Source organism: Plecotus auritus (assembly GCF_963455305.1).
Source record: "Plecotus auritus genome assembly, chromosome: 1".
Classification (NCBI taxonomy): domain Eukaryota; kingdom Metazoa; phylum Chordata; class Mammalia; order Chiroptera; family Vespertilionidae; genus Plecotus; species Plecotus auritus.
In genome coordinates this window covers 26,033,432-26,057,881 of record NC_137770.1, presented here as the reverse complement: position 1 = coordinate 26,057,881, position 24,450 = coordinate 26,033,432, and the positions used below count along the sequence as shown (strand labels likewise).

At 52.9% G+C, this 24,450-nt stretch overlaps 1 protein-coding gene across 4 annotated transcripts; it reads right to left on the bottom strand.

Moving 5' to 3' along the window:
- Nucleotides 1–1,148: 1,148 nt before the first annotated feature.
- RPS6KL1 (ribosomal protein S6 kinase like 1) lies at nt 1,149–17,311 on the bottom strand. 4 transcript variants are annotated; one of them, XM_080688141.1, is made up of 11 exons: nt 17,146–17,268; nt 15,562–15,849; nt 14,272–14,396; nt 13,342–13,434; nt 7,766–7,813; nt 7,262–7,394; nt 5,414–6,022; nt 4,718–4,807; nt 4,453–4,535; nt 2,966–3,061; nt 1,149–2,657 (listed from the first exon to the last, which is right to left on the bottom strand). In XM_080688141.1, exons 2-11 carry the CDS (start codon nt 15,824–15,826, stop codon nt 2,547–2,549), a joined length of 1,653 nt encoding a protein of 550 aa, XP_080544267.1. In that variant the 5' UTR covers nt 15,827–15,849; nt 17,146–17,268; the 3' UTR covers nt 1,149–2,546. The 4 variants fall into 4 exon arrangements, with proteins under 4 accessions (XP_080544267.1, XP_080544269.1, XP_080544268.1 ...); XM_080688143.1 differs by lacking the exon at nt 2,966–3,061; XM_080688142.1 differs by lacking the exon at nt 7,766–7,813.
- Nucleotides 17,312–24,450: the final 7,139 nt, after the last annotated feature.

Below are 24,450 nucleotides of genomic sequence, written 5' to 3'. Positions count from 1 at the left end.
CGTGCCTGCTGATCTTGCTTCCAGTGGTGCCATCTCTGAAGGTCCCAGGAACAGAGTGGCTCTCTTGAGGGTAGAATTTGGGTTCAATGAAAGGAATTTTAGAATTTTCTAGGCCCAGGACCTGGTGCTAGCAGCTTTCATTTCTCTAGTAAAAGCTATTAAGGAGGTAGACTGTAAGCCCCATAAGCTCTGGGGCTACAGGATTCAAAACTTAAGAGTCTGGCACAGTGCCACATGTACAGTGTTTATTGCATAGATGGGGTCCAGAAGTTCCAGAAGCAACTCGGACCTGCAGCAGTGGTTGGAGGTGGTCTGGCCTGACTTAGGGAGTGTAGCAAAAGGAAGACTGTGGGTAGGCTCCACTAGGGTCCCTCCAGATCTTATCATTAACCTTGTGTGTGTGTGTGTGTGTGTGTGTGTGTTCAGAGAGGAAGGGCGAGGGGGAAAGAGAAACATCAATGATGAGAATCATTGATCAGCTGCCTCTTGCACACCCCCTACTGGGGATCAAGCCTGCAACCCAGGCATGTGCCCTTGGCTGGAATTGAACCCAGGAACCTTCAGTCTGCAGGCTATGTCTATCCACTGGGGCAGTGGTCGGCAAACTCATTAGTCAACAGAGCCAAATATCAGTACGATTGAAATTTCTTTTGAGAGCCAAATTTTTTAAACTTAAACTCCTTCTAACACTACTTCTTCAAAATAGACTCGCCCAGGCTGTGGTATTTTGTGGAAGAGCCACACTCAAGGGGCCAAAGTGCCACATGTGGCTCGCGAGCCGTAGTTTGCCGACCACTGCACTGGGGCAAACCAGGTAGGGAGTCATTAACCTCTTTGAGTAGGAGCCACTGTCTGTCTCAGGGGTCACTGAAGATTAAACTATTCCCCCCAGGCATCATGACCCTCTTCTAAGGCTTGTCTTTTATTTCCCATAGAGGCCAATGCCCCTCCATGCCAGCACTTCCCCTTGGGCTCAATGCTGCTCTGCAGGGCACAGGCTGACATGCGGGTGGGTCTACCACCAGCCCTGCTTCCTGCTTCCTAGTGGACTGCAGGCTCACTGCTGACTATCATGGAGCTTCTTTGGGGGAGCCTTCCAATCTTGTCCCGACAGGGTAGCTCTCCTTGCATTAATGAGGCAAGAACACCACAGGCAACATCAGGCTTTATTGGGGGCAAGAGGGTATGGACAAGCCCCAGAGAAACCAGGACCATACCAGGCTATGCTTCCCCATGTCCTCTGCCCAAGTCACTCCAGCCTCCCTCACAGAATGGAGATGAGTGTCAAGGGCGCCACCTGGTGGTGTTGCAGACACAAGGCAAGGGGTTGGGGGCAGAGGTCTGGTGAAAGTTTTAGTTGCCACACCCCAGTGACAGGATGAGTCCTGAGAGGAAAAAGCCCCCAAACCTGAGGAGGGGATTGTATTTGGGGTAACTACTTATCCCAGTTCTTCAGAGACCAGAAACATCTTGCTTCTGGCTAAGCTTGGGCAATCATTCTCTGTATTGTGATTCATTTCAAAGGGGGATGAAGTCACAGTAGGCAATGAATTGAGTGGACCCTAAGACTAAAATGCAAAATGGTAAACAGGACCAATGCCTGAGAAGGGAATCCTAATGGGTCCAGCTTGGCAGCTTCCGCCTGGAGGCTGAACTGTGGTCTCAGACCCGTGGGGCAGGCTCCCCTTTCTCTCCACCCCGGTGGGCTAGCTGGGGAGGGGAGATCTTACTCTGCTTCCAAAATTGCTCTAATTGGCAAAGGTGCCCTCTCCCCTCCTCCTAATCCCTGTTTCCTCCCCCACGCCCCTCTTCCTTTTGCTCTTCAGAGTCTGAAACTGCAAGACAGGGGCATGGTCAGGAGGGGGAGTGGATCACCCTGTTCCCCACCTCACTGCCTGCTCACTACAGACGTCTTCCCTGCGCCCCCGGCCTCCCCACCCCCTGCAGGAGGAGTCTGATAGAAGAGGCCACTATTTACGTGGCTAAGGTATCAGCCAGGGCAGCCCTAATTTGAGTCCACTAAGCCAGTGGACCAGTATCCTGAGATAAGTCTCCAGAGATGTCCCAAGTAGGGCACAACACGGCAGGTAGCGAATCACAAAACCTCAAGGTTAGCTCAGCATGTGGTCAGTACTTCGGAGCTAATGTGACAGAAGGCACCCTTTTAACGGGGTAGGTCCGTGTTCAAGGCTCAGGGTGTGCGCTCAACAGGTCTCTGTTGACTGATGGGTGGATGGAGGGGCCCAAGCCACCTAGCAGGGTGAGCTCTCTCCTGTCCCTTCCCATCAGCAGTGACTAGAAAGGGTTCCTCCAAGAGCTGGCCGAGAGACTCCCTAAGCCCCTCCTGGGCAGCAGCGATGATGGCTTCTGAGGCCCACAGGAGGGAGCAGAGCAGAGCAGGAAGAGCGGCTGACCCGCATTCTTTGCAGGGGCCACTGATTAGAGTGACAGGATTAGGGTCAGCTCAGAGTGACAGGATGACAGGCGAAGAGAAGAGAGGAGATCCAGACCAGTCCAGCTGCTTCCATCGCCCACTCCACCCCCTCTTACCCCACCAGTTTGCTCCACTGGATGGTACTGAAAAAGGGGTGGGTCTTGAGTCTGTTGACACCGCCCCCTCCAGTTCCCAGGCGCCTGCTGGCATCGAACTGTAGTAGCTGTGGAGAAAGGCCCAGTCAGCGCCTGGCAGGCCTTCCCAGCCCCATTGCTGAGGTGTGGGCTGACTGCCAGGGACTTGTCACCATGGCCCCGGGGCTCACTCCCTGCCAGCCCAGCCCATAGAACCCCCAGTTTTACCCTGGGGAACACTGGTGGTATTTGGCCACCAACATATAGAGAACTTTGTAACCTCCTGCACCCACATCAGCCATCCAGTAGCAGCATGCTTGTTCACACACAGGGTTCTGCCCTCCCAGCACCCACCCTCAGGCCAAGGGGCCGCCTCCGCTGGGCCGGCTGACCTCACCTCAGTCAGCAGGGAGGCTGCTGGGCGACTGAGCCACTCAGGCAGCTGGAGCTGGGTGTGGGGCTGGATTCCTGAGGGGTGGCTCTGGGATAGGGCCTGGGAAGACACAGGGAGGGGCCTCAGGAGTCAACCCCTGGAAAGTCTATACACCCAGCGGCAGCCAGGATTTTACTTTTCCCTGTGTCACATTCCATGGGATGATGATGACAATGCAGACCATTGGATCTGCTTTGGATCTACTGTACGCCAGATGGCGTTAGATGCCTGACAGCCATTCAACACACTCCCACAACCACTCTGAGTAAATACAAGTATGGCACTGGAGAGACAAAAGCAGCTGAGAGGTGAAGGGACTGATGCTGAGGGTAGGGTTTGAACCCAGGTCCCTCTGGCTCTAAGCTTGCTCAATGCATTGCTCTTGGGCTGCAATCTGGACAGGCATTTCAGGATGAGTATTGGAACTTGTCTTCATACAGAAAAAACAAAACAAAACAAAAACCCTCCATGGGCCACTCATTTGGCAGCGGGCCAAGGCAGGGCTGTGGTGGGGGAAGGCAGGGCCTCTCTGGACTCCAGCAGGGTGCAGCTGTGGAGAGCAAGGAGGTCTGTCTGGAGGTCAGGATGAGCTGCAAGAAGCGACCAGGAGGAAGGCCAGAAGCTCAGGCTAGAGAGGTGGTGGGAGGCTGAGAGGGGAGAACAGCTCTGTTTGCAGCCAGGGCTCTGAGGCCCTGGGCTACGGGACAAAAGCAGGAGGCAGCCACGGTGAACTGGTCAGATCTGGGCTTCAGGTCACACTGCATTCTCTCTGGCTATTTCCTGCTTAAAGGCGGTTCGGCCTTTCCCTTGCCGTCTGACCTCACCAGCCCCAGGTGCAGAGCTGAGCTCATCGGGGTGGACAGAGGGCAGAAGCTGCCATCCTGAGCAAGGGTGTTTGCCGGGGAAACTTTGAGCTCTTGGCTGACCCAGGCTGGACGGACAGTGGCTGGCCTGCATCCAGGAGGCTCTCTCTCCTGTTCTTCAGCCAAAGTCTGGGGGTTACAACCCAGGAGGCTGTCGGGGGTGGGAAGTGAGCAGTGGGAGGCGGCTGAGGGGGTGAGCCAGCGCCTTTCAGGGAAGAAGGGCTGTCCAATTGCACCCTGCCTCCAGACCTGGGCCCAGGTGCACTCTTCCAGAAACCTGCCCTGACCACCCCAACTTAGCTCTCACCCACTGAAGTTGGCAGTCTCACCAGCTACAGCCACTAGTATGGGGGAGGGGGGCGGTAACGAAGTGTGCCCATGGCCTGGGTGGCAGTGGCTCCCTGCGTCTCTCATGGCCTGTGGGGGTGACCTGGGGAGGGGCAGCTGTGCTGGCAGGACACCTAGTCCCAGGGCCAGGTTCTGGAGCACCAGGCAGCCTGAGTCCCACATGGGCTGGTTGTATTAAGCCCAGGCCATCCTGTCCTCAGTGACCCCCACAAGGGCCCCACACCCTGCCCCGCCACTCACCGTTCCAGTCAGCAGTTCATACAGTAGAGACCCAAAGCTCCACCAGTCACAGGCTTCAGTCAGCTCAGAAATCCCACCCACCTCTGCGGGAGCAAGAACACAAATGTCCCCACCTTCCCCAAGAAGGTGGGTCTCCCCTCTATTCATCCTACCCAGACACGGCCCATCCCCTCTGTCACCCTCAGCACCGCCGCCCCCCCCCCCCCCCCAGGTTCACCCACACAAAGGCATCGAGGTCCAGGGCCCTGGCCCCCTCCCTCCTTGCCTGGGGCACTGTAGAGGTTGTCCACAGCCTCCCTGCAGCACTGGGGCTCCACCTCTGACCACTGGCCAAAGTACGTGAGCCGAATGTGACCTTCCCGTCCAGTGTGTGCAGGGATGGAATGGGGACAGAAAATACGATTAGTCATTGCTGAGCAGCTGGCCTGGGGGAGGGGACTCCAGGACATCCCCCAACACAAGGCAGGAGCCACTGGTCTCACTAAGCATGGCCTCCCTAGGGGCATGCAGCTTTGAGGCCCAGAGACAACCGGGTATTCATAGGAGCTGCTGCCCTGGACTCCTGGGCCCTAAGGGGCTTATTTCCAGACTCATCCTTGGAGACTTGGGGGGGGGGGGGCGGGGCAGAGAGGGGACTGGCTGGTGTGGCTCAAGTGGTTGAGCGTCCACCTACGAATCAGGAGGTCACGGTTTAATTCCCAGTCAGGGCACATGCCTGGGTTGTGGGGTCGATCCCCTGTATGGGGTGTGCAGGAGACAGCTGATCAATGATTCCCTCTCATTACTGATGTTCTCTCTCTCTCTCTCCCTCTCTGAAATCAAGACAAATATATTAAAAAAAAAAAAGGCTGGGGGAAGCAGATAACCTCCACCATTCCCTTGAATTTGTGGCACTTTCCTCCATCTTGAGGCTTTGGGGACCCCCCACTGTACTCCCCTCCCCCCAGGCCTGGGCACCTACCTGCTTGGTCCAGGAGTAGGTTCCGGGGATTGAGGTCCCGGCACAGCACCCCCTGCTCGTGCAGCGCCTCCAGGGCCACCAGCATCTCAGCCGCCCACTGCTTGACCTGCTCTTCCCTCACACTCCAGGTGCCCCCGCCAGACCCCTGGCTGGCCTTGTCCGCTGAGGGGCAGCTCTGACCTCTGCTGCGGCTACAGCCCCCCAGCACCCGGCCTGCCCCCTCGCGAACCCAAGAGAGCCCCCAAGGGGACCCAGTGTCTGAGTTCTGGCCAGGTTCTCTGCGGGACTGGAGGTGCAGGCAGCCACCGGGAGCCTTCGGAATGTCCGAGGAGCAGGAAGTGCTGGTCCTGGCTGAGGGTGCACCTTCAGCCTCTCTCTGGGGTCTGATGGGTGGGACCTCCCTTGCTGGGGCAAGGCTCCGGCAAGTCCAAGGAGACTCCAGGGGCACTCTGTCCTGCAGGCGGGTGTGGCCAGGGGGCAGCAGCGTTGGGGTCCGGATGCTGAGGCGGGAGTTGAGCTGAGCCTTCATCCTCTCCAGGCTGGAGCCAGACCTGGGCCCAGACTGTTGGGGGCGTGCCTGGGAGCGCAGGTGGGACCAGAGCGTGCCTCCTGGGCCAGGCAGCGGGAGCGGCGAGCATGGGGATGGGAGAAGAAGAGCATGGACACCAGGTCCCGGTCCCACCCTGCGGCCTCTGCTCCTCCCTCCCGGAGCCTGAACCTACAATGACCTCTCCTTCCTGTCACTCACCTAAAGAGGACCAGCCTCCCAATCTGGCACAAAATAGGTGCTTACCCCCTACGGAAATGTAAGTTATCGTTAACGTCCTTGGTTTTGGTGTTGGTTTACCAGCGTTCAACGTATTTTATACATACATGTTTTTAAAAAATTTTAGGGAGAATAATACAATGAAATGTAAGTTAGTAAAATAAAAGGCCAGGCATGGACCTGTGATGACTCTATGTCATGATCTAGAACGTGCACCTCATTAAAAAAATCTCATCACCTGCCCTAGCCGGTTTGGCTCAGTGGAGAGAGCGTCAGCCTGTGGACTGAAGGGTCCCAGGTTCGATTCCCGTCAAAGGCACATGCTCGGTTGTGGGTTCGATCCCCAGTAGGGGGCGTGCAGGAGGCAGCCAACCAATGATTGTCTCTCATCATCAATGTTTCTCTCTCTCTCTCTCTCTCTCTCTCTCTCTCTCTCCCTTCCTCTGTGAAATCAATAAAAAAAAAATATATTTTTTAAATATATTTTATTGATATTTTACAGAGAGGAAGGGAGAGGGATAGAGAGCCAGAAACATCGATGAGAGAGAAACATTGATCAGCTGCCTCCCACACACCTCCCACTGGGGATGTGCCCGCAACCAAGGTACATGCCCTTGACCAGAATCAAACCTGGGACTCTTCAGTCCGCAGGCCGACGCTCTATCCACTGAGCCAAACCGGTCTTGGCAATAAAAATATATTTAAAAAAAATCTCATCACCCTAACAGGAGATCAATAAATATCATGACCAGCTCCTGTCCTTAAGCTCAGAACCACCATCCCACCATTCCACCATCCCACACGGCACTCCGAGGGATGGGCCAGACTAGAAAAAGGAAGAGAGCCACGACTGGAGGAAATGGTGACAAAGGGGACATCTGCATAAATGTCCTCTCGCCAGCCCTACGTGAACATCCTCCCCAGGCCGGCCCTGCCCCTCTGAGGCCCACACAGCCTGACCCGGTCATCACCCTCCAGCAAGCCGGGCCCTGGTCTGCGCTGCACACCTGGTGCAAGTTACCCCTCCCTCGGTTTTGGCATTTTAAGGGAACGCAAGGGGACACCTCCCCAAGGCCCCTCACCTTGCACATGCTCCAGGTGCAGGAAGATGGAGTCCTCACTGACGAAGTACCGCAGCAGCTTGGTCATGTAGGGGACACCGTGCGGGATGATGGTCAGCCGCTCCTGGCTCGCCATGTGACACCTGGACAGGCTCTGGGGAGGGGGCAGGCCAGAGGCTGCTCTGTGAGGGGACGTCAGAGCCCCAGCTTCAGTGGCAACCGGACGAGGGGTGGGAGCCACCCTGAGAAGCAACTGCTCCCCCACTTCCTGCCCTGGCCCTCACGCCTGTCTTCCCTAAGCCACCCAGGTCCTCCACCTTCCGGGCCAGGGAGGAGGCAGTGAAGTGCATGTGTCTGGAGGGCCCGGGCATGCTCAGGGCAGGACAAGTGGCCTTCAGATTTGGAGGGAGCATGGACTTCATATAGAGGTTCTGAGTAGGGGGTTCCCTAGAGGGTAGTGGGGTCTAAGAGCTCTGAGAAAGTCCCAAGGGGAATGCAGAATGGAGGGGGCTGGGTGGCACCTGCCTTCACCACGAAGGTCCCTCCAGTCGCTGGGTCCTGGACCAGCTGCACCTGCCAAGGTCCAGGAGGCATTGGTCAAGGACATGCTAGTTCCCGGGGCTCCATGGCCCTAATCCCAGCCCCCAGGTTCCTCCACTAAGGCTGACTCACTCTGGAGGCAGGGCAGAGAAGGCAGGCCCAAAAACTGACATCAATCCTGTCCTGCTCGTCCACCCTTCTTAGACCTGCAGGTCTTAGCTCATGTGCCGCTGCCTCCAGGAAGCCTTCCCGGCCCTCAGGTGCTCTCCAAGCTCACCCATAAGGGAACCTTATCACAGTGTCTAATTTCCTATCTCTCCCCTGCACTGTGAGCCCCAGGGGACAGGAACCCCACTGTCCAGCTCTATTTCCAGAGCACACATCCATGGTGAGTGGCCCAGCCTGCGGGGTCCAAGGGTGTCATGGATGGAAACGACCTCAGAGCCAGTTACGTCCTCTGATCTTCCATTTTACAGGTGAAAAGCTGAGGCTCTGAGAGTGTGGTCCAGGCCACCAATGGGCCAAGCCGTGCCCAAGTGCCTGAGCTGGGAGTGCTCTCTCAGGTCTCTGCCCCTGACGCCCACCCTTCTTTTAAATAGTTCTCTCTGCAGGCCGTCTTCGGAGAGCCGCCCACTCCTTCTCCCGTTGGTTTTGTTCAGAGGCAGGGCATTGTAGCAAGTTGGGTCCTTGCCTCTTCTCATGGTGGGTAGGGTGGACCCCAGGCACAGGAGAGGGCATGACGAGCATGTCGGGGGGGGGGGACAGAAAATGGCCCAGATTAGGGGCATGCGGGGGCAGGACCACTTGGTGAGGTTGTGACTCCTTGCAGACACTCCCTGTGGTGGTGGATGGAGCCCGGCCCTCAGGCCAGACCACTGGGCAGTGAAGCCTGAAGCCTCGGGTGGGAACTGGGCTTAGATCTTGGGCAAGTGAGTTGGTTTTCTCACCTACCAAAGAGTGATTGCAAATGCCCCCCTTCCCTCATCACTGGTTTGGTTGATGCCATTTGTGAATGTAAAGGCCGTGAGCATGCCAGTTATCACATTTGCCAAGACTCATCACCTCTCTGAACCTTGTTTTCTTAACTGCAAGTTGGGGTCATAGCAGTACCCCATCTGGAGGTCATTAGGATTCTATAAAGCAGACAACTCAAGTAGAGCACCAACCTGTGCCTGCCACAAACACGCCCTCGATAATCTGTAGTGATGATGATGATGATGATGATGATGATGATTAAGAAGCCCCACTGGCTAGGGAGCACTTACTCTGTGCTAAATGCTTTATATGATTTAGTCCCACAGCCCTACTTGGTGAGAGTTATTGGTAACCCATTTTATTGATGAAGAAATTGAGGTTCAGCCAGGCCTGTGTTGCTCAGTGATTGAGCATTGACCTATGAACCAGGAGGTCATGGCTCGATTCCGAATCAGGGCACATGCCTGGGTTGTGGGCTCCATCCCCAGTAGGGTCGTGCAGGAGGCAGCCGATCAATGATTCTCTCTCATCATTGATGTTTCTATCTCTCCCTTTTCCTTCCTCTCTGAAATCAATAAAAATTTTTTTTAAAAAAAAAAAGAAATGAAGGTTCAGAGAGGTTATGTTGCCCACGATCCCACTCCTAAAAAGGGGTAGAGCCAGGACTTGAATCCAGGCAGGCTGGTCCTGGAGCCCTGGAGAGTAACTGCAAGTGGGGGCACAACCAGCTCACTCTGGCCCGTGCCTTCCCCTCTGGGCCCCAGTGTCCCCATCACCAGGGAAATGAAGGCGGTGGACTTTGTGCAGCAGGAGTGAGGGGGTTCCTCCTCCAAGAGCCACAGACGGAACCCAGCCTGGCCCCAGCTCCCTGACCAAATCTGTGCAATGTTTGAAAGAGAAAACTCTGGGGTCATTTAGGAGAACAGTTTCCCACAAGTGCTGACACCCAGATAATTCCCCACTGTCCCTTGCCAAGTGGGACTTCCTACTACCTCGTCCTGGACAGGACCCTATCGTTTACAGAGTCCAGAAAGCAGCAGGGAAGGTTGGGGCAGTGAGAAATAAAACTTAATCAGGACATTGAAACAAGTGGGTTAAACTCTATATGTATATTAAAACCTACCGATCTGGAAAGAATTCGACCAAAACATTAGCAGTAATTATCTTGGAGTGCGGTGGGATGGTGGGGAATTGTTTCTGTTTTAAATTTCTTCCTCTTTCATGTTATCTCAAAAGGGTAGCAGAGGGCATTTTCCCATTAGACCAAGCAAACGAAAAAATCCCCTTCCTCTTTTGCTCCTTGCTACGGGAGACGCAGCACCCTCTAGTCACGTGGCCTCTGTGGGCCCCAGTTTCACGCTCTGTAAGACAACTACTAACAGTCAGCACTACCCAGAGAAGCTTTTGGCCGTGAAGGGAAACTCCATCTGCACCGTCCAATGTGGAAGCCATTAGCCACGTGTGGGTATCAAGCCCTTGAAATGTGGCTGGTGCAGCTGCTGCAGTTTCTTTGTTGAAACACATTAACACTTTCCGTAAAAATGCCCAACGTATCAAAATCCCAGAAGGAATCTCTCATGGAGCTAACAAGCCCCAAAGTTGCAAACAGGTTTGCAAAATCCAAGGTCCACAGGGGCTGGGCATGTGCGCCACGTGAGCAGGGCAGGGACAGGAGCGAAGCAGAGGGCTGGTGTCCCTTAAAGCAGCCGGCCCTTCCTCCACTCCCTGCTGCTTCAAGGGACCCTGAGGCAGCCTTTCCAGATCTCTGGATTTTGAGGAGAAGCAGGATATCTGGACGTTTATATGAAACCTGCCAACTTTTCAATGTTGGTAACTAATAAATTTTTTAAATACACCCCTGTGTTTGAGCCAAAAAAACAAGAAGTGACTTGAGTGACCTTTTTCTTCCCCATCCTTGACTCAGAGCCTGGATCCTGGACACGGCTCGCAGGCCTCCAGGCTCCCTGAGAGCAGACGCCTGGGTATTCTGGCCAACTGCCTACCTAGTCCTTGACCAACCCACCCCTATTCCCTGCCACCCTCTATGCCTGCCAGTACCTCTTCAGCCCTAGACACCCTCTCCCCTGACAACTGGGCATCTCAGGGGATGCTCAGGCTTCCTGGGCCAGCCCTGTGCCCTCCCTGGCTCTGTGCTGCTGGCCAGCGCTGCTCTCCCGCCCGGATCTGCCTGGGCAGAGCTGTGGAATGGGACACTGTGAGGCACATCCAGGCCTGGCGGCCGGGACCTGGCCCGAGGCTCCCTAACACCTCTCCTAATTTGGGGAAATTGGTGTTCCTGGCTTGGGAACGGCGCAGGAAAAGGAAGCAGGATCTCTGGAGGGAGGTGGAGTAGGTAAGCTGAATGCCCAAGAAAGGGTGAAACAGGAAAGCAGGGCGATCTCAGGACAGAACGGCTGCTGTCCACAGGCACAGACTCAGAACCTGGGCTCTGAAAACGCTTTGCACAGGGGTGACCAGGGCTTAAACAAACGAGGGGGATTCTGTCATAGACCTCCCTCTTGGCAACTCCAGGTGCCCATCTGCATCCTAAAACTCCTGTAATTTAAAAAACAAAGTAGTGTAACATCCACTCACTATTTCCCAAACTTATTTCACCCGGAACGCCACTCTCCACAGCACCCGCGGCTCAGTGGGATCCCATGTGGGGAAACGGCGTGGCAGTCACCTCCCCAGCCGGTCTAAGCCACATGGACTAGTTGGCGGGAGGGCAGGACTGCACAGATGGAGCCTGGCTGGGCCTTGCTGACATACTGGGGTCCATTCCAGGGACCTGGGAGTAGCAGCTGGAGCAAGGCTGGGGGACGGGAAGCCTCCAACTGGCGTTTGTCACTCGCACCTAGAGCCATCAAACACGCATCATGTGTTTTAGCATGTGCCGGGCCTTTCCCCTAAATTAACTCATTTTGGTTCCCACATCACCCCGTGCGGGGAGGATCCTCACCCCACTGACCGGCGAGCGCTGAGAGGTGAAGGACCTGCCCTTGGCCGCCTGTGTGCTGCCCAGACAGACTTCACCCTCTGGCGTGTGCGGAAGCACACTGGCCTCCTCTGCTCTGTGGCTCCAGGCCCATCAAAATCCCCCGTGAGTGTTTGAGTTACAGATACCTGGCTCGACCCCAGAAATTCTGACTCAAAGGGCCTGCGGCGGCGGGGGGGGGGGGGGGGGGGCAGGCGCCTGTATTTTGGGGGAGGTCCCCCGGTGATTCTGATAAACAGCCAGTTTGAGAAAGAGCTTCTTTAGTGACTACTCCGGTAGCCCGTGGTGGGGGCAGAGGGCGATCGAACACTGGCTCTGCGGATGAAACCTGACAAGCTCAGGGGAGGCTTGCCTGACGGGCCTTACAAGCTCAGGGACCGAAAGTAACCACACAGGGTGGTCTGAGCATAAAGCTTCCTAACTAAAGGAGCGTCATGGAGGATCGGCACATCCTAGGCCTGTAGCTTCCTTGGCAAACATCAGTCTTTACCTTAAGTGAGCCTGTCTTTTTGCATCTAAGATAACATACCTTTGAAATGTCAGCGTTACCTCCTTTACAGGCCCTCCAGGGAACAACCTCCCACTGGATCAGGAGACCACAGAACCCCTCATGGTATCTTGTTCCCGGAATAGGCTCTCTATGTGCTGTAAATGTTACTCAATACCTGTCCGGTGGCCTCCAGTGTAAAAGAGGTATGTGTCTATCCATTTTACTTTCTACCCAACCCCAGAGATTTCCCTGAGTTGCTCTCTCCCGCCTCCCTAATCTATCACCAATGGAGTTTAAGTAACCGCCCCCCTTGGTCTTCCCCTTTAATTCGGAGGTACAACATACGTGGTAAAACTGCCATTTTCTCAGTCCATTGAGATTTCGCTTCCCCGCAATTGTCATCAGTGGGGCTCAAATAAACCCATAAAAATTCGTACAGGTTTGGACGATTCTTACGACGACAGCTCCAACCTCAACTGACCCAACTCTTTGTCCTTCTGACCCCGCTCTGAGTGTCCCAGGTATGGGCTGGGATGTCAGCTCCTATCCTCCTGTCTGCCTTGCATGAAGGGAAAGGGCCCAGAAGGGGTGAGGAGGAGGGTGGGGCCAGGAGAGAGGGCACAGCTGCCAAGCCCCGGATGATGCACGGGCCACTTGGGACACTCTGAGGACAGGTTTCTGGAGATGAGCACCTTCCCGCCACGGGAACCTCTTGGCTGTGCTTGGTGGGAGATCCCGCTGCAGCCCTGGGGTGCAGAGAGAATGCGGGGTGGGGACCTGTGGGAAGTGGGAGTGAGCAGTGTGGGTGGCAGGATGCCCCGGGCACAGCCTCTCCTGTGGCTTCTGTCTAGAATCCCGGGGGGAGCAGTTTCCTGCGTCTGAGCTGGAGGGCTGTGGAAAGGCGCTGCCTCTTAGGGTCCCAGCCTCCTTTCCAGGACCTGACTGGTGTGTGCTGGGGGAGGGGGGAGCCACTGGACACCGCTGGACACCCTGCCCCCTTTCCAGTCTCCTCTGAAGGACTAAGCATGGCTGTTCTCTGCCCACCCGTCACCCCAATCGCACACACCATCTCCCACACGCAGGGCCCTGCTTACTCACCTTCTCGATGACCCCGACCACCCTGCAGCCCCTCAGCTGCTCCAGGGCAGAGCTCAGTGTGCGGATGGGCCGGAGCCTCAGGCTGCTGAACCCCTGCGGAGGTGAGACAGGCTCAGGGCCCAGGCCTCCTCAGCTACTGCTTCTCGCCTGGCAGTGGGCACAGCTGCCGGGGAGCACAGGGAGTGGGCAAGAATGGGGTACGGTCCAACCTCACCGCACAGGGACAGGCTGAGCAGAGAAGCTGGTCCTGACTTGGGGGGCGGGGCATACTGCCCTCTTCACTCAGCCCCCCAACTCTCAACCCCCAACCCCCACCCCGCAGGCTCAGGGAGTCCTTCAGGCTTCAGAAGCCACCCTAGAAAGCATCTCCAGGAGGCAGATGCTCCCAGCGATGGGGAAATAACCTGGGAACATGTGGATCCCAGGGAACATGCCTTGAAGACCAAGGCACGTGGCCCAGGCACCTGATTTGGGGAAAAGTGAGCCTAGGAGGGGTGCGTGTGAATGTCTGTGCACACCTGTGGGCATGAGAGGTGTGTGTGCATTTTCAACCCCCTCTGCATGTGCACCTGGTTAGGAAAAGCCATACGGGGAGAACATCTGTGCATGCATGTGTGTGTATGTGCACACAGCGGTATTCGTGTCCGCTCCAAATACTGGGGCCCATTCAAACACAAACAGACCCGGGAGCCTTGGAGTGTGTGCACATGCGAGCATGTGTATGAGCCGTGTGCGAGGGTGGGAGATGTGTGTGTTCTCTGTGAGGGCGAGAGACTGGACTGGAGATGACTCACTACGTGTTGGGAAATGAATGAACTGTAGAGGGTGTGGGAGAGAGAGGAAGCCGAAGGAGGGTTGGAGGAAGGCACACACCACTGCCAGCCCAGCCCTGCAGCCCGCTGGCCCACGGGTGGGGGAGCATCTCCTCACCGTGCCAGGGCTGGCTCCACTGCCCAGGGTCCGCTGCAGGTGGCAGTTGAAGATCTCCTCTGCCCGCCGCAGGTACTTGGTAATTTTCAGCTTTACAGCCTCACATCGCTCCTTGTTGGGGTCGACTGTGGGGGGGAGGGGGTTACCAGGACCCACCCTGCTCCCCTCCCTGGCCTCGGAGGGCTGTGGTTCTAACTCCCATTGCCTGCCCTCTGCCCTCCATAGGACAGGGTGCCTAGTTCTGAGGCTGGTCAGCAGATTCTGGCCTCACGTCTGTTCCTGAGCCCCCCTCTGGGAGGGAGACCGGCGGGGGGCGGGGGGAGGAGGGAAGATGGCAGGAGGGGTTGGGAGTGCGGTCACCCTCTGCCTATAGCACTTGACAGCTGGCTCCCACCACCTCGCTGGCCGCCGTCACACCCTGGGAAGGGACAGAGTGGGGCGTCCATGTCCATTTTCAGAGGAGGAGGCAGAAGCTCCCGGAGAACACGGCTTCCTTCCTCTCTGGTGCCCAGTGTGAAAAAGGCCAGAGCGGGGATCAGGATTGGAAGACAAAGGAATTTGCTGGACAGGCCTGAAGCCCAGGCACGGAGGGGTCTGGTCAGCAGGAGGGCAGGAAGCACGAATCAGGGCTCGACTCTACCCGAGCCTGGCCACCAAGGCCCCCGGGTCCCACCCTGGCCTCAGGGCCAGCCTCTCCCCCAGCTTGGAAATGCCTTACTTTGCCCTGAACAGGCCCCTCCCCTCCCCTCCAGGCTTTGCTGTTCTCTCTCAGGAGCTCTGCCCGACCTTTCAGCTGGACAAGGCACCTACTGTTCTTCAGTGCTCCGATTAGAGTTTGGACTTCTAGAAAATCCCCTATGCTGGCCGCGCCTGGACTCAGTTTCCCTCCCTTCACTTCCTCCTCATTGCTCTTCACACTTGAGACTGTAACTGTCCATCGTCCACTCATCAGCCTACCCCATTACACACAAGCATGTAATTGCCCCGTGCCTCAGTTTCCTCATTTGGAAAATAGGAACAAAAATAGTTCCTATGTACTTGGAGCTCCCTGCAACAACATACATAGTATCTTCTACTACCGTGAGGTTCAGATGAGTTAATACAGGCAAAGCCCTAGGACCAGGCCCTGGCATGTAGGAACTGCTCGATAAACACGAGCTATTATTAGTGTCTTTCGGAGAGGCCTGCAGGCCCTGTTCACCCAGCACAGAGAGACCGATGAAGGGACGAGCTCCATGTTGGCCCTCCCTCACCAGCCCCTGCCCCTGCCCAGCCCAGCCCAGCCCTGACCGTGCATGCCTCGCAGCAGGACGTCCACGCTGTTCTGGTAGTGGTTGAAGGCTGCCTCGTAGTCCTCACTGACATCGCGCTCCAGGGCCAGCCGGATCTGCGTGGCTGCATCCACCAGGTAGTCGCGCTTGGTCACATCAGGTGCCCCCGGAGCCACCCGGTTGCGAATCTGCTCCAGGTACATGCGGGCCTGGGACGATGCTCGTGAGCAGGGCTCAGGCTCCTGCCCAGGGCCAGGGGGACACTCGCAGGCCACCAGGCTCATGGCTGCTGCCCTGCAGGTGCAACCTGGGAATGAACAGATGCATGAGGGAGGACCCAATTGGGAACAACACCCCGTTTGCACTCTGGTTTCCTCCCCTGAATACTCAGAGACTAACACCTGAGGGGGCTGGAGGATCAGAGCTAATGTGGGTCAAGTCCTTTCACGGAGCCAGATCTTTCCTAAGTGGTGGTAATAGAGTAAGAACATGCTTGGGGCTCCTCCCTTCAATTCAAATTCCGTTCAATGAGTATTTCTTGAGTACTTACTAGGTGCTGAGCACTGGCGAGAGCTGAAGGTATCTGTGACCCAGAGCTGCCTTCATGTGGCATGGAGCAAACCCATGTCTGTCACACAGTAAACGTAACGGAGGCCACACTCTGAGCCGAGGCAGGGGCCATTCCTCACAAGGTTCCCTCCATCCTGCCTGTTCTCCCCTTCCTGCTCCTCCCACGGGAATCTCACTTTTCCTCCCCATTCAGCTCCAGACAGAATGGCCTGCCCCTGCTCTGTTTCCCTTAGTGCTGAGGTCAGTGTGGTCAGGGGTAAGGATCTCCCACACAGCCCAGCAGAGAGCTGGGCACAAAGCCAGGCCTTCAAGCCTGTGGGCAAGTAAAATGACTGAGGGGCAGATGGATGGAGTTAGAGGGAGGAGGGCAGGGCCTCCCCAGCCCTAGGGAGGGGATGGCTGTTCTCCTGGCTCTGTCTCTGAAGCCAGGAGCCCACGTGGCCAGAGACCGGACAGCAGCTCCTTTCTGAGCGTGTGGGACACACGTGGCCGAAGGGACAGAGAAGTGGCTGTGGCCACGGAAAGGGCTAGGAGAGAGGCCAGCAGAGCTGCCCCTGCCCCTCTCTACAGGGGCGCCCTTGCTCTCGGGCCCCACTGGGAAGGAGCAGGGCCTGAGCTCCCAATCCCAGGCACGCCCGCCTCTGTAGAGAAAGGGAGGAGAGAACAGGATGGGGAGTGGGGCGGGAAGGGAAACCCACATCCCGGGGCCAGCGAGGAGCTGCTCCCTGGCCAGGCTGAGGCCGGGAGGTGGAGGGAGGGACTCGGTCCAGCCACCCCACCCGGGACAGGACTTGCAGCTCGGAGGCCTGAGGCCGGTCCTGCGGGGCAGAGCCTGGAGGGCAGAGCCGCAGGACGAGGCCTGCACACAGAAAGCGGCGCGTCCAGCCCCTGAGTTCCAGGCACGCGGGGGGCACCACCCCGCTGGGGGCACCACCCCGCTGGGGTCAGGCCGAGGAAGGTGAGCTGGGGTGTGAGGAGAGGGGGCATCCTCGCCTGGAAGGAGGGATGGTGAAGAGCCAGGCAAACACTGTACCTGCCCGAGCCAGGAGCTCGGTCCGCGCGGCCACGGCGCCACCACCGCCCCTTCACCTCCGCGGGTGATCTTGCACCGGGACCCCGGCTTTGCGCCCTCCAGCCGGGTGCAGGCTTCTTGCCGGGTGCAGCCAGCCATTGGTTGCAGATGAGCTCAGCCTCTAGCTGTTAGAATAAACCACCAATCAGCGCCCAGCTCGGCTTCTGCCGGCCCCTAAAGCCGCAGCGTAGGAGGGGCGGAGCGCTGGGTGGGGGCGGTGGGGGGGCAGGATTGGGGCGGGGCAGGCTTGAGGAGAGGGTGGGGTCAAGGGCCTCTGTTGGCTTTGTTCACTGGTGTACCCCAAGAGCCTAGAACAGCATCTGGCACACAGTATTGCTAAATAAGTATTTGCTGAATGAACGAATGAGCTTTGAAGTGTTTGAAGAGGGCAGTGGAGGAGAATGTTCTGGGCGAAAAATATGTATAAATGCAACAAATCAAGGGAGAAAAATAACATCTGCACATCAAACAGAGGCTATAAAATCATTTGGTAAAATTTAACACTCATGCATGGTATGGACAAACTCTTTACTGAACAAAATCTAAACAAACTCATGAACTTAATCCTTAACTTGATAAAGGATTATCTACTAGAAACTTGGAGCATATGTGATGTAACTTACATCATATGCAGTGGTGGGGCATTAGGCCGATTCCCACGGTCCTTCTGGCATATGGTAGGATCACACTTCCCTACCCCTATGGAAGTTAGGCTTGGCCATGGAACTTGCTTTGAAATGCCAGTGGACAGAACGTGAGTTACTTTACAGTAGAAGCTCCAAGAGCCAGTCCATAATTCACTTGCCCCTTCCGCCATGGCGATCGTAGAAGCACATGTCCATGGAGGCATGGAACTTCCATCCGCCTGAGTCTCTGAGAAGCAACACTGAGGAACTCCTCCCTGCTCTATGGCTTGTATTGGACATGGGGTGTAAGTGAGAAATGCATTAAAAAAATACTTTTATTGATTTCAGAGAGGAATGGAGAGGGAGAGAGATAGAAACATAAATGACGAGAGAATCATTGATTGGCTGCCTCCTGCACTCTCCCCCTCTCCCTGCCCCACCCACCCCGCCATCAAAACGCAACCCAGGCATGTTCCCTCCACCCAGAATTGAACCTGGGACCCTTCAGCCCATAGGCTGGTGCTCTATGCACTGAGCCAAACAAGCCAGGACCCAAGGAATGCATTTTTATTGTGTTAAACCACTAGATTTTGAGATTGTTTGTGACTGCAGCATACCTTAACCTATCTTGAATGATATACCAATGCGGTCAGAAATGAATCATTATACTCTTCAACAATGTAGTGGAAGTTACAATTAATGCAATAAGAAACTAAAGCAAACATGAGGTTTAAAAATTGGAAGGGAAGAGACCAAATTGCCATTATTTGTGATGATATGATTGTTCACCTGGAAAACCCAAAGCAATAATTGGTGAGTGCAGCAAAATGTCTGGATACTAGACCAATATTTTTTAAAATATGTTTTTATTTATTTTAGAGAGGAGAGAGAGAGAAACATTGATGTGAGAAACATAATGTGCTACCTCCTAAACACCCCTTACTGGGAATCGACCCTACAACACCAGGTGACCCTTTGGTGCAGGGCACTAGATCAATATTTACACATCAAGAACTTTCCTATGGCCGAAACCGGTTTGGCTCAGTGGATAGAGGGTCAGCCTGCGGACTGAAAGGTCCCAGGTTCGATTTCAGTCAAGGGCATGTACCTTGGTTGCGGGCACATCCCCAGTAGGAGGTGTGCAGGAGGCAGCTGATCGATGTTTCTCTCCCATTGATGTTTCTAACTCTTTATCCCTCCCCCTTCCTCTCTGTAAAGTATCAATAAAATATATTTAAAAAAAAAAGAACTTTCCTATGTATCAGCAGTAATAATTTGAATATTCCTATATAATAAAAGTCTAATATGCTAAGTGCCCGTCATCTGTTCAACCAATCAAAGTGTAATATGCTAATGATATGCTAAGGCTGCTCGCTATGACGTGCACTGACCACCAGGGGTCAGACGCTTCAATCAGTAGGTTAGCTTGCTGCTGGGGTCCAGCCCATCTGGACTGAGCAAGACAGGCTGGACACACTGTGGAGCCTTCCTGCGCTCCCTCCCCAGCTGGCCAACCTCCCGCATCTCTCCCCGGCCCCAATTGTGCACTGGTGGGGTCCCTCGGCCTGGCCTATGTCCTCTCAGGATCCGGAACCCCTTGGGGGATGTTGGAGAGCCAGTGTCGGCCCGATCTCGCAGGCCAGGCCAAGGGACCCCATTGGTGCACGAATTTGTGCACTGGGCCTCTAGTGTAATAATAATTTTAAAATCCCATTCACATAGTAACAAAACTATAACATATTTAGGAATAAATTAATTAGAAATAGCCCTGGCCAGTGTGGCTCAGTTAGTTGGAGCATCATTCCATACACCAAAAAGTGGCAGGTTTGATTCCCAGTCAGGGCACATACCAAGGTTGCAGGTCTGATTTACCAGCCAGGGTGCGTGCAGGAGGTGGCCAATCGATGTTTCTCTCTCACATCCATCTCTCTGTCTCCTTCCCTCTGTCCTTTCCTCACTCTAAGATCAATAAAAACAATTTATAAACTTAAAAAACAAACAAAACACCATTTAAAATAATAATAATTAGAAATATGTGACCTTTGTGGAGAAAACAATAAAATTCTACTGAAAGGCACAAAAAAGACTCAAATAAATGAGGAGTTGTATTGTGTTCAACAATGGGATGACTGCCACTGTAAAGATGTCAATTCTCTCCAAATTAATTTAAAAATTCAATGCAATTCCAATAAAAATACCAAAGGAACTCTTCATAGAACTTAGAACAGGATAATTCTAAAATTCATGTTTATTCATTCACTTAACAAAACTTTTCGAAGGCCTACTTTGGGCCTGACCCTTTTCTAGGTATCCTTGTGAATAACACAAACAAAAAAAGCTTTCATGGAGCTGTCATTCTAATGGAAAAAACAATAATAAATACATTGACATATCCTATATAATAAAAGTATAGTATGCAAATTGTCCCCTCAACCAGGAGTTGCCAGGGAGTTCAACCAGGGGGCGGGGCCAGCCGGGGAAAGGGAGGGAGTACCCAGCCGGCAGCCGCTAGGGACCCTATCAGTGTGGGCCTCTAGTAGATTCGTAAGATCTCATGTGATTTTAATAGTATATGTAAACGTGCAACAATTTGAAAAAGAACAAGTAGTGGGGCTTAGAACAGGGGTGGGCAAACTTTTTGACTCGAGGGCCACAATGGGTTCTTAAACTGGACCGGAGGGCCGGAACAAAAGCATGGATGGAGTGTTTGTGTGAACTAATATAAATTCAAAGTAAACATCATTACATAAAAGGGTACGGTCTTTTTTTTTTTATTTCAATAGTTTTATTCATTTCAAACATTTTAACAAGAAGAATGTAAACATAATTATTATAATTTGAAACTTCAAAAAATGGAGGAATCATAGCACAATAACATACCTTATATTGAAGATGGCAAAGGCAAAATAAAATTGCCTAACAAAGGAAAGGTACAAAAGCCTTTCAAATTAAACTTAAATATAATAAAATAATTTAAAACTAAAACAAATAGAAAAGAACAAAATCTATAAACAGTAAATTAAACATTTTCTTTAGTGCAACTTCCAAATTATGCCCGGGACGTAGATGTAGATGGCAATGTAGACTGGGTTGAAAGGTTTTTGGTCTTTAAAACATCAACTTCAGTGGGAACAGTATTGTTGGTCTCCTTTTTAGCTAATGCTCTGACACTGTGCTCTCCAGGGGCGTGTCTCCCTACATCACCACGATAAGGTGTCTACGCATTCCCAGGGTGATGTCGGGGGACGCGTCCGCGGGCATTACAAGGAGCCTCTGGAAGATTGAGAGGTTGTTCCTTCTACTGAATGGGCGGATATAAATCCGCCCACTCAGAAGAAGGAGCTGTGGCCGTGTTTCCCGACGTTGCCATGTTAACACTACTGCTGGTGAAGGAGCGGAGGAGAGAGCAAGAGAACCCTCCGCTCTTTCGGCTCCGTGGGCCGGATAGAACAGCCGGGCCGGATCCGGCCCGCGGGCCGTAGTTTGCCCACAGCTGGCTTAGAAGCTTGCCTTACCAAATCAAAAGACAAAGTCTAAAGCTGCAATTTTTAAAACAGGTGGCATTGATGCACATAAATAGATGATAAGAATAGACTAGAGTCCAGAAACAAAGTCATGTGTGTAGGGGGATTTGACTTAGGATAAAGAAGTGGATGAATTCTTCATGAGAGGTGTTGGGAAACTTAACTTATGAAAAAAAATTAATCCCTACTTCACACCATATACAAAAATAAATCCAAGTTTAAAATTAAAAATACAAAAGAGAGAACAACCACAAATGTTTAGAAGAAAGTGTTCAAGAATATCAGCATGATGTTCAGGTAGAAACTGAAGTGCTTTTAAATATTCCTGGTGGGGAACCATTTAAAGTGAAAATACACATAGTCTATGACCTATCAATTCTAATTCTAGATATTTAATCTAGAAAAACATTTTTGTTTATTACTGTAGCATACCTTGGAGATATATATATATATATATGTATATATGTATTAGTGGCCCAGTGCATGAAATTCTTGCACGGAGGGGGAGATTCCCTCAGCCCAGCCTGCACCCTCTCTAATCGGGAACCTCTTGGGGGTTGTCCAACTGCCGGCAGTCGGACATCCCTCTCACAATCTGGGATTGCTGGCTCCTAACTGCTCACTTGCCTGCCTGCCTGATTGCCCCTAACCCCTCTGCCTGCCTGCCTGATCGCCCCTAACCTCCCTGCCTGCCTACCTGATTGCCCCTAACTGCCTCTGCCTGCCTGCCTGGTTGCCCCTAACTGCCCTCCCCTGCCGGCCTGATCTTGCCTCCAACTGTTTCTGCCTGCCTGATCACCCCTAACTGCCCTCCCCTGCTGGCCTGGTTGCCCCCAACTGCCCTCCCCTGCCGGCCTGATCTCATCCTCAATGACCCTCCCCTGCCAGCCTGATCTCGCCCCCAACTGCTCTCCCCTGCTGGCCAATTTGGTTCTGATTGACTGGTTTCTATGCCAGTCAGTGTCAAAAGCTCCGCCTCCTAGGCAGCCATTGGCTCCTCACAGTTCACCCATATTTGGTTCTGATTAGTCAGTTTCTAAGCCAGTCAGCATCTCAGGGCCTATCTCTGGGCTTGATCAGAGAGGCGGGGCTGATCAGTAGCCCCCGCAGAGGCCCGGAGAGAAACAGAGGCGTGGCTGCTGGTGAAGCCTGGAAAGAAAGAGAGAGGCAACAGCTGATCAACAGCTGCCACGGAGGCTGGGGATCAGACCCTGCCTCTCTCTCCAGGCCTCTCTCCGGGCCTGATCTGCAGCCCCCTGGGCAGTCAGTGCTGGGTCACCACGGCAACCCAGCACTGACTGCAGGACTGACTTCCGGTGTTCCGTCAAGCCTTCAGTCGGTCCTTATGGACCCTGGGTTTTTATATATTGGGATAGATATTCATTGCAATTTTACTTGAAAAATATGAAAAACTTGGAAAAAGATTCCAACTTCAATATTATGGAATACCAATATGAAAATGAATTAATAAAATGTGGTATAATCATATAGTGAATTATTATTGTCCAGCATTCTAAAAGGATAAATCAGAACAAAACCTATGTATATAATCATGCAAGATCTCAAAAACATATTATCGAGTAAAAACAGTCCCCAAATGCTACTTATATATACAATTTATATTGCTTAAATACACAAAACAATCCTATATATTATCTATATGTTATAGTGTATTAGTCAGGATTCTCCAGAGAAACAGAACCAATAGTATGGATGGATAGACAGACAGATTTCTTATGATAAGAAATAGGCTCATGAAATTATGGAGACTCAGAAGACCCATGACCTGCCCTCTGCAAGCTGAGAAAAAGCTTTTCCACTGCCTAGGAAAGCCTAGGCTTAATTCCTATGGAACATCTTATGTAAATCTTAAAACTATTAGTTACTATTACTAATCCTTACTTAAACATGCTAAAACTAAGGCAGAGAGAGGTTAAGAGGTTAAGCTTAGACAGTTAGGAAGTAGGAGCACTAGGAATCAAACCTTGACAGTTTGGCTTTAAAAACCAGGCTCTGGAGCACTATGCTGATCACACACAAAGCTCCTGACAGCGGTCTTATCCAGGGAGTGGAGGCAGGACCTGGACTTGGGAAGGGAGCAGGCAGTGGTCAAATAAAGCTCCACAATTCCCTTTCATGTTCGATGTTTTTAAAGAACAGAGTAAATTGGTATGTATTTGTGATGTTAAAATTAACTTTTAAAAGTTATATATTAAACTCTATACATATGCTTAGAAAATCTTTTTTTTTTTTTTTCAGAATAGAGTGAATAGTGCCATAAGGAAGTAGACAGTGTTTCCTAAGCTTCTAATGGCTCACGAGACCCGGTTTGATGGGGATGAGGTGTTTGGGATTCTTTCCTGAGGAAGTGCCTTTGAGCTGAGTTATGGATGATGCAAGTTTGTTAGTCAGCAATGTTGAGAGGTTGGGTGTGGGAGGTGGGGAGAGGTTTCCTGGCAGAGGAAATAGCATGAGTAAAGGTCCTGAGGGGACACCACAAATTTCAGGAACTAAGAAAAGACAAGTGTGTTAGACCTTAGAGAAATAGGCATGAGATGAGGTTGGAGAGGTGGGTAGAGGTCAGACCTCATGGAGGCTTTCAGGTTGAAGAAAGGACTGGGAGTTGAAGAACAACAAAATGCTGATTGGTGCCATGGAAATCCCTGGAATCCCTTTTGCACGGCTGTAGTGAATGGAAATACCAAGAAAGAGACAAAAAGTGTAGACAACTCTCAAATGCCCAAGAGCCACATCGGGAGGCACTGGAGGGAGCATGTGCAATTGAGGGATTTGTTTGATTTTTGCTGCTGTTGTTATTTTTATGTTGGGAGAGACTTCTATATACAAAGACATATACACAAGGATGTTCCTCATATAGCATTGTTTATTATAACAGCAACAAAAAGGAGAGCCTAAATACTCAACAATGGATCAATTAATCAAATGATGGAATAGCCAAATGATGCAATGCAATTCAGTACTTTAAAAAAAAACATATTGTAGAAGGAGATCTAGTGTCACGGGCAGAGCGGGGGGGGGATGTCTACCATATATTAAGTTTAAAAGGCAAGTTTTAAAATAACGAGTGTATTACAATCTCACTTTGGTGTCAGAAG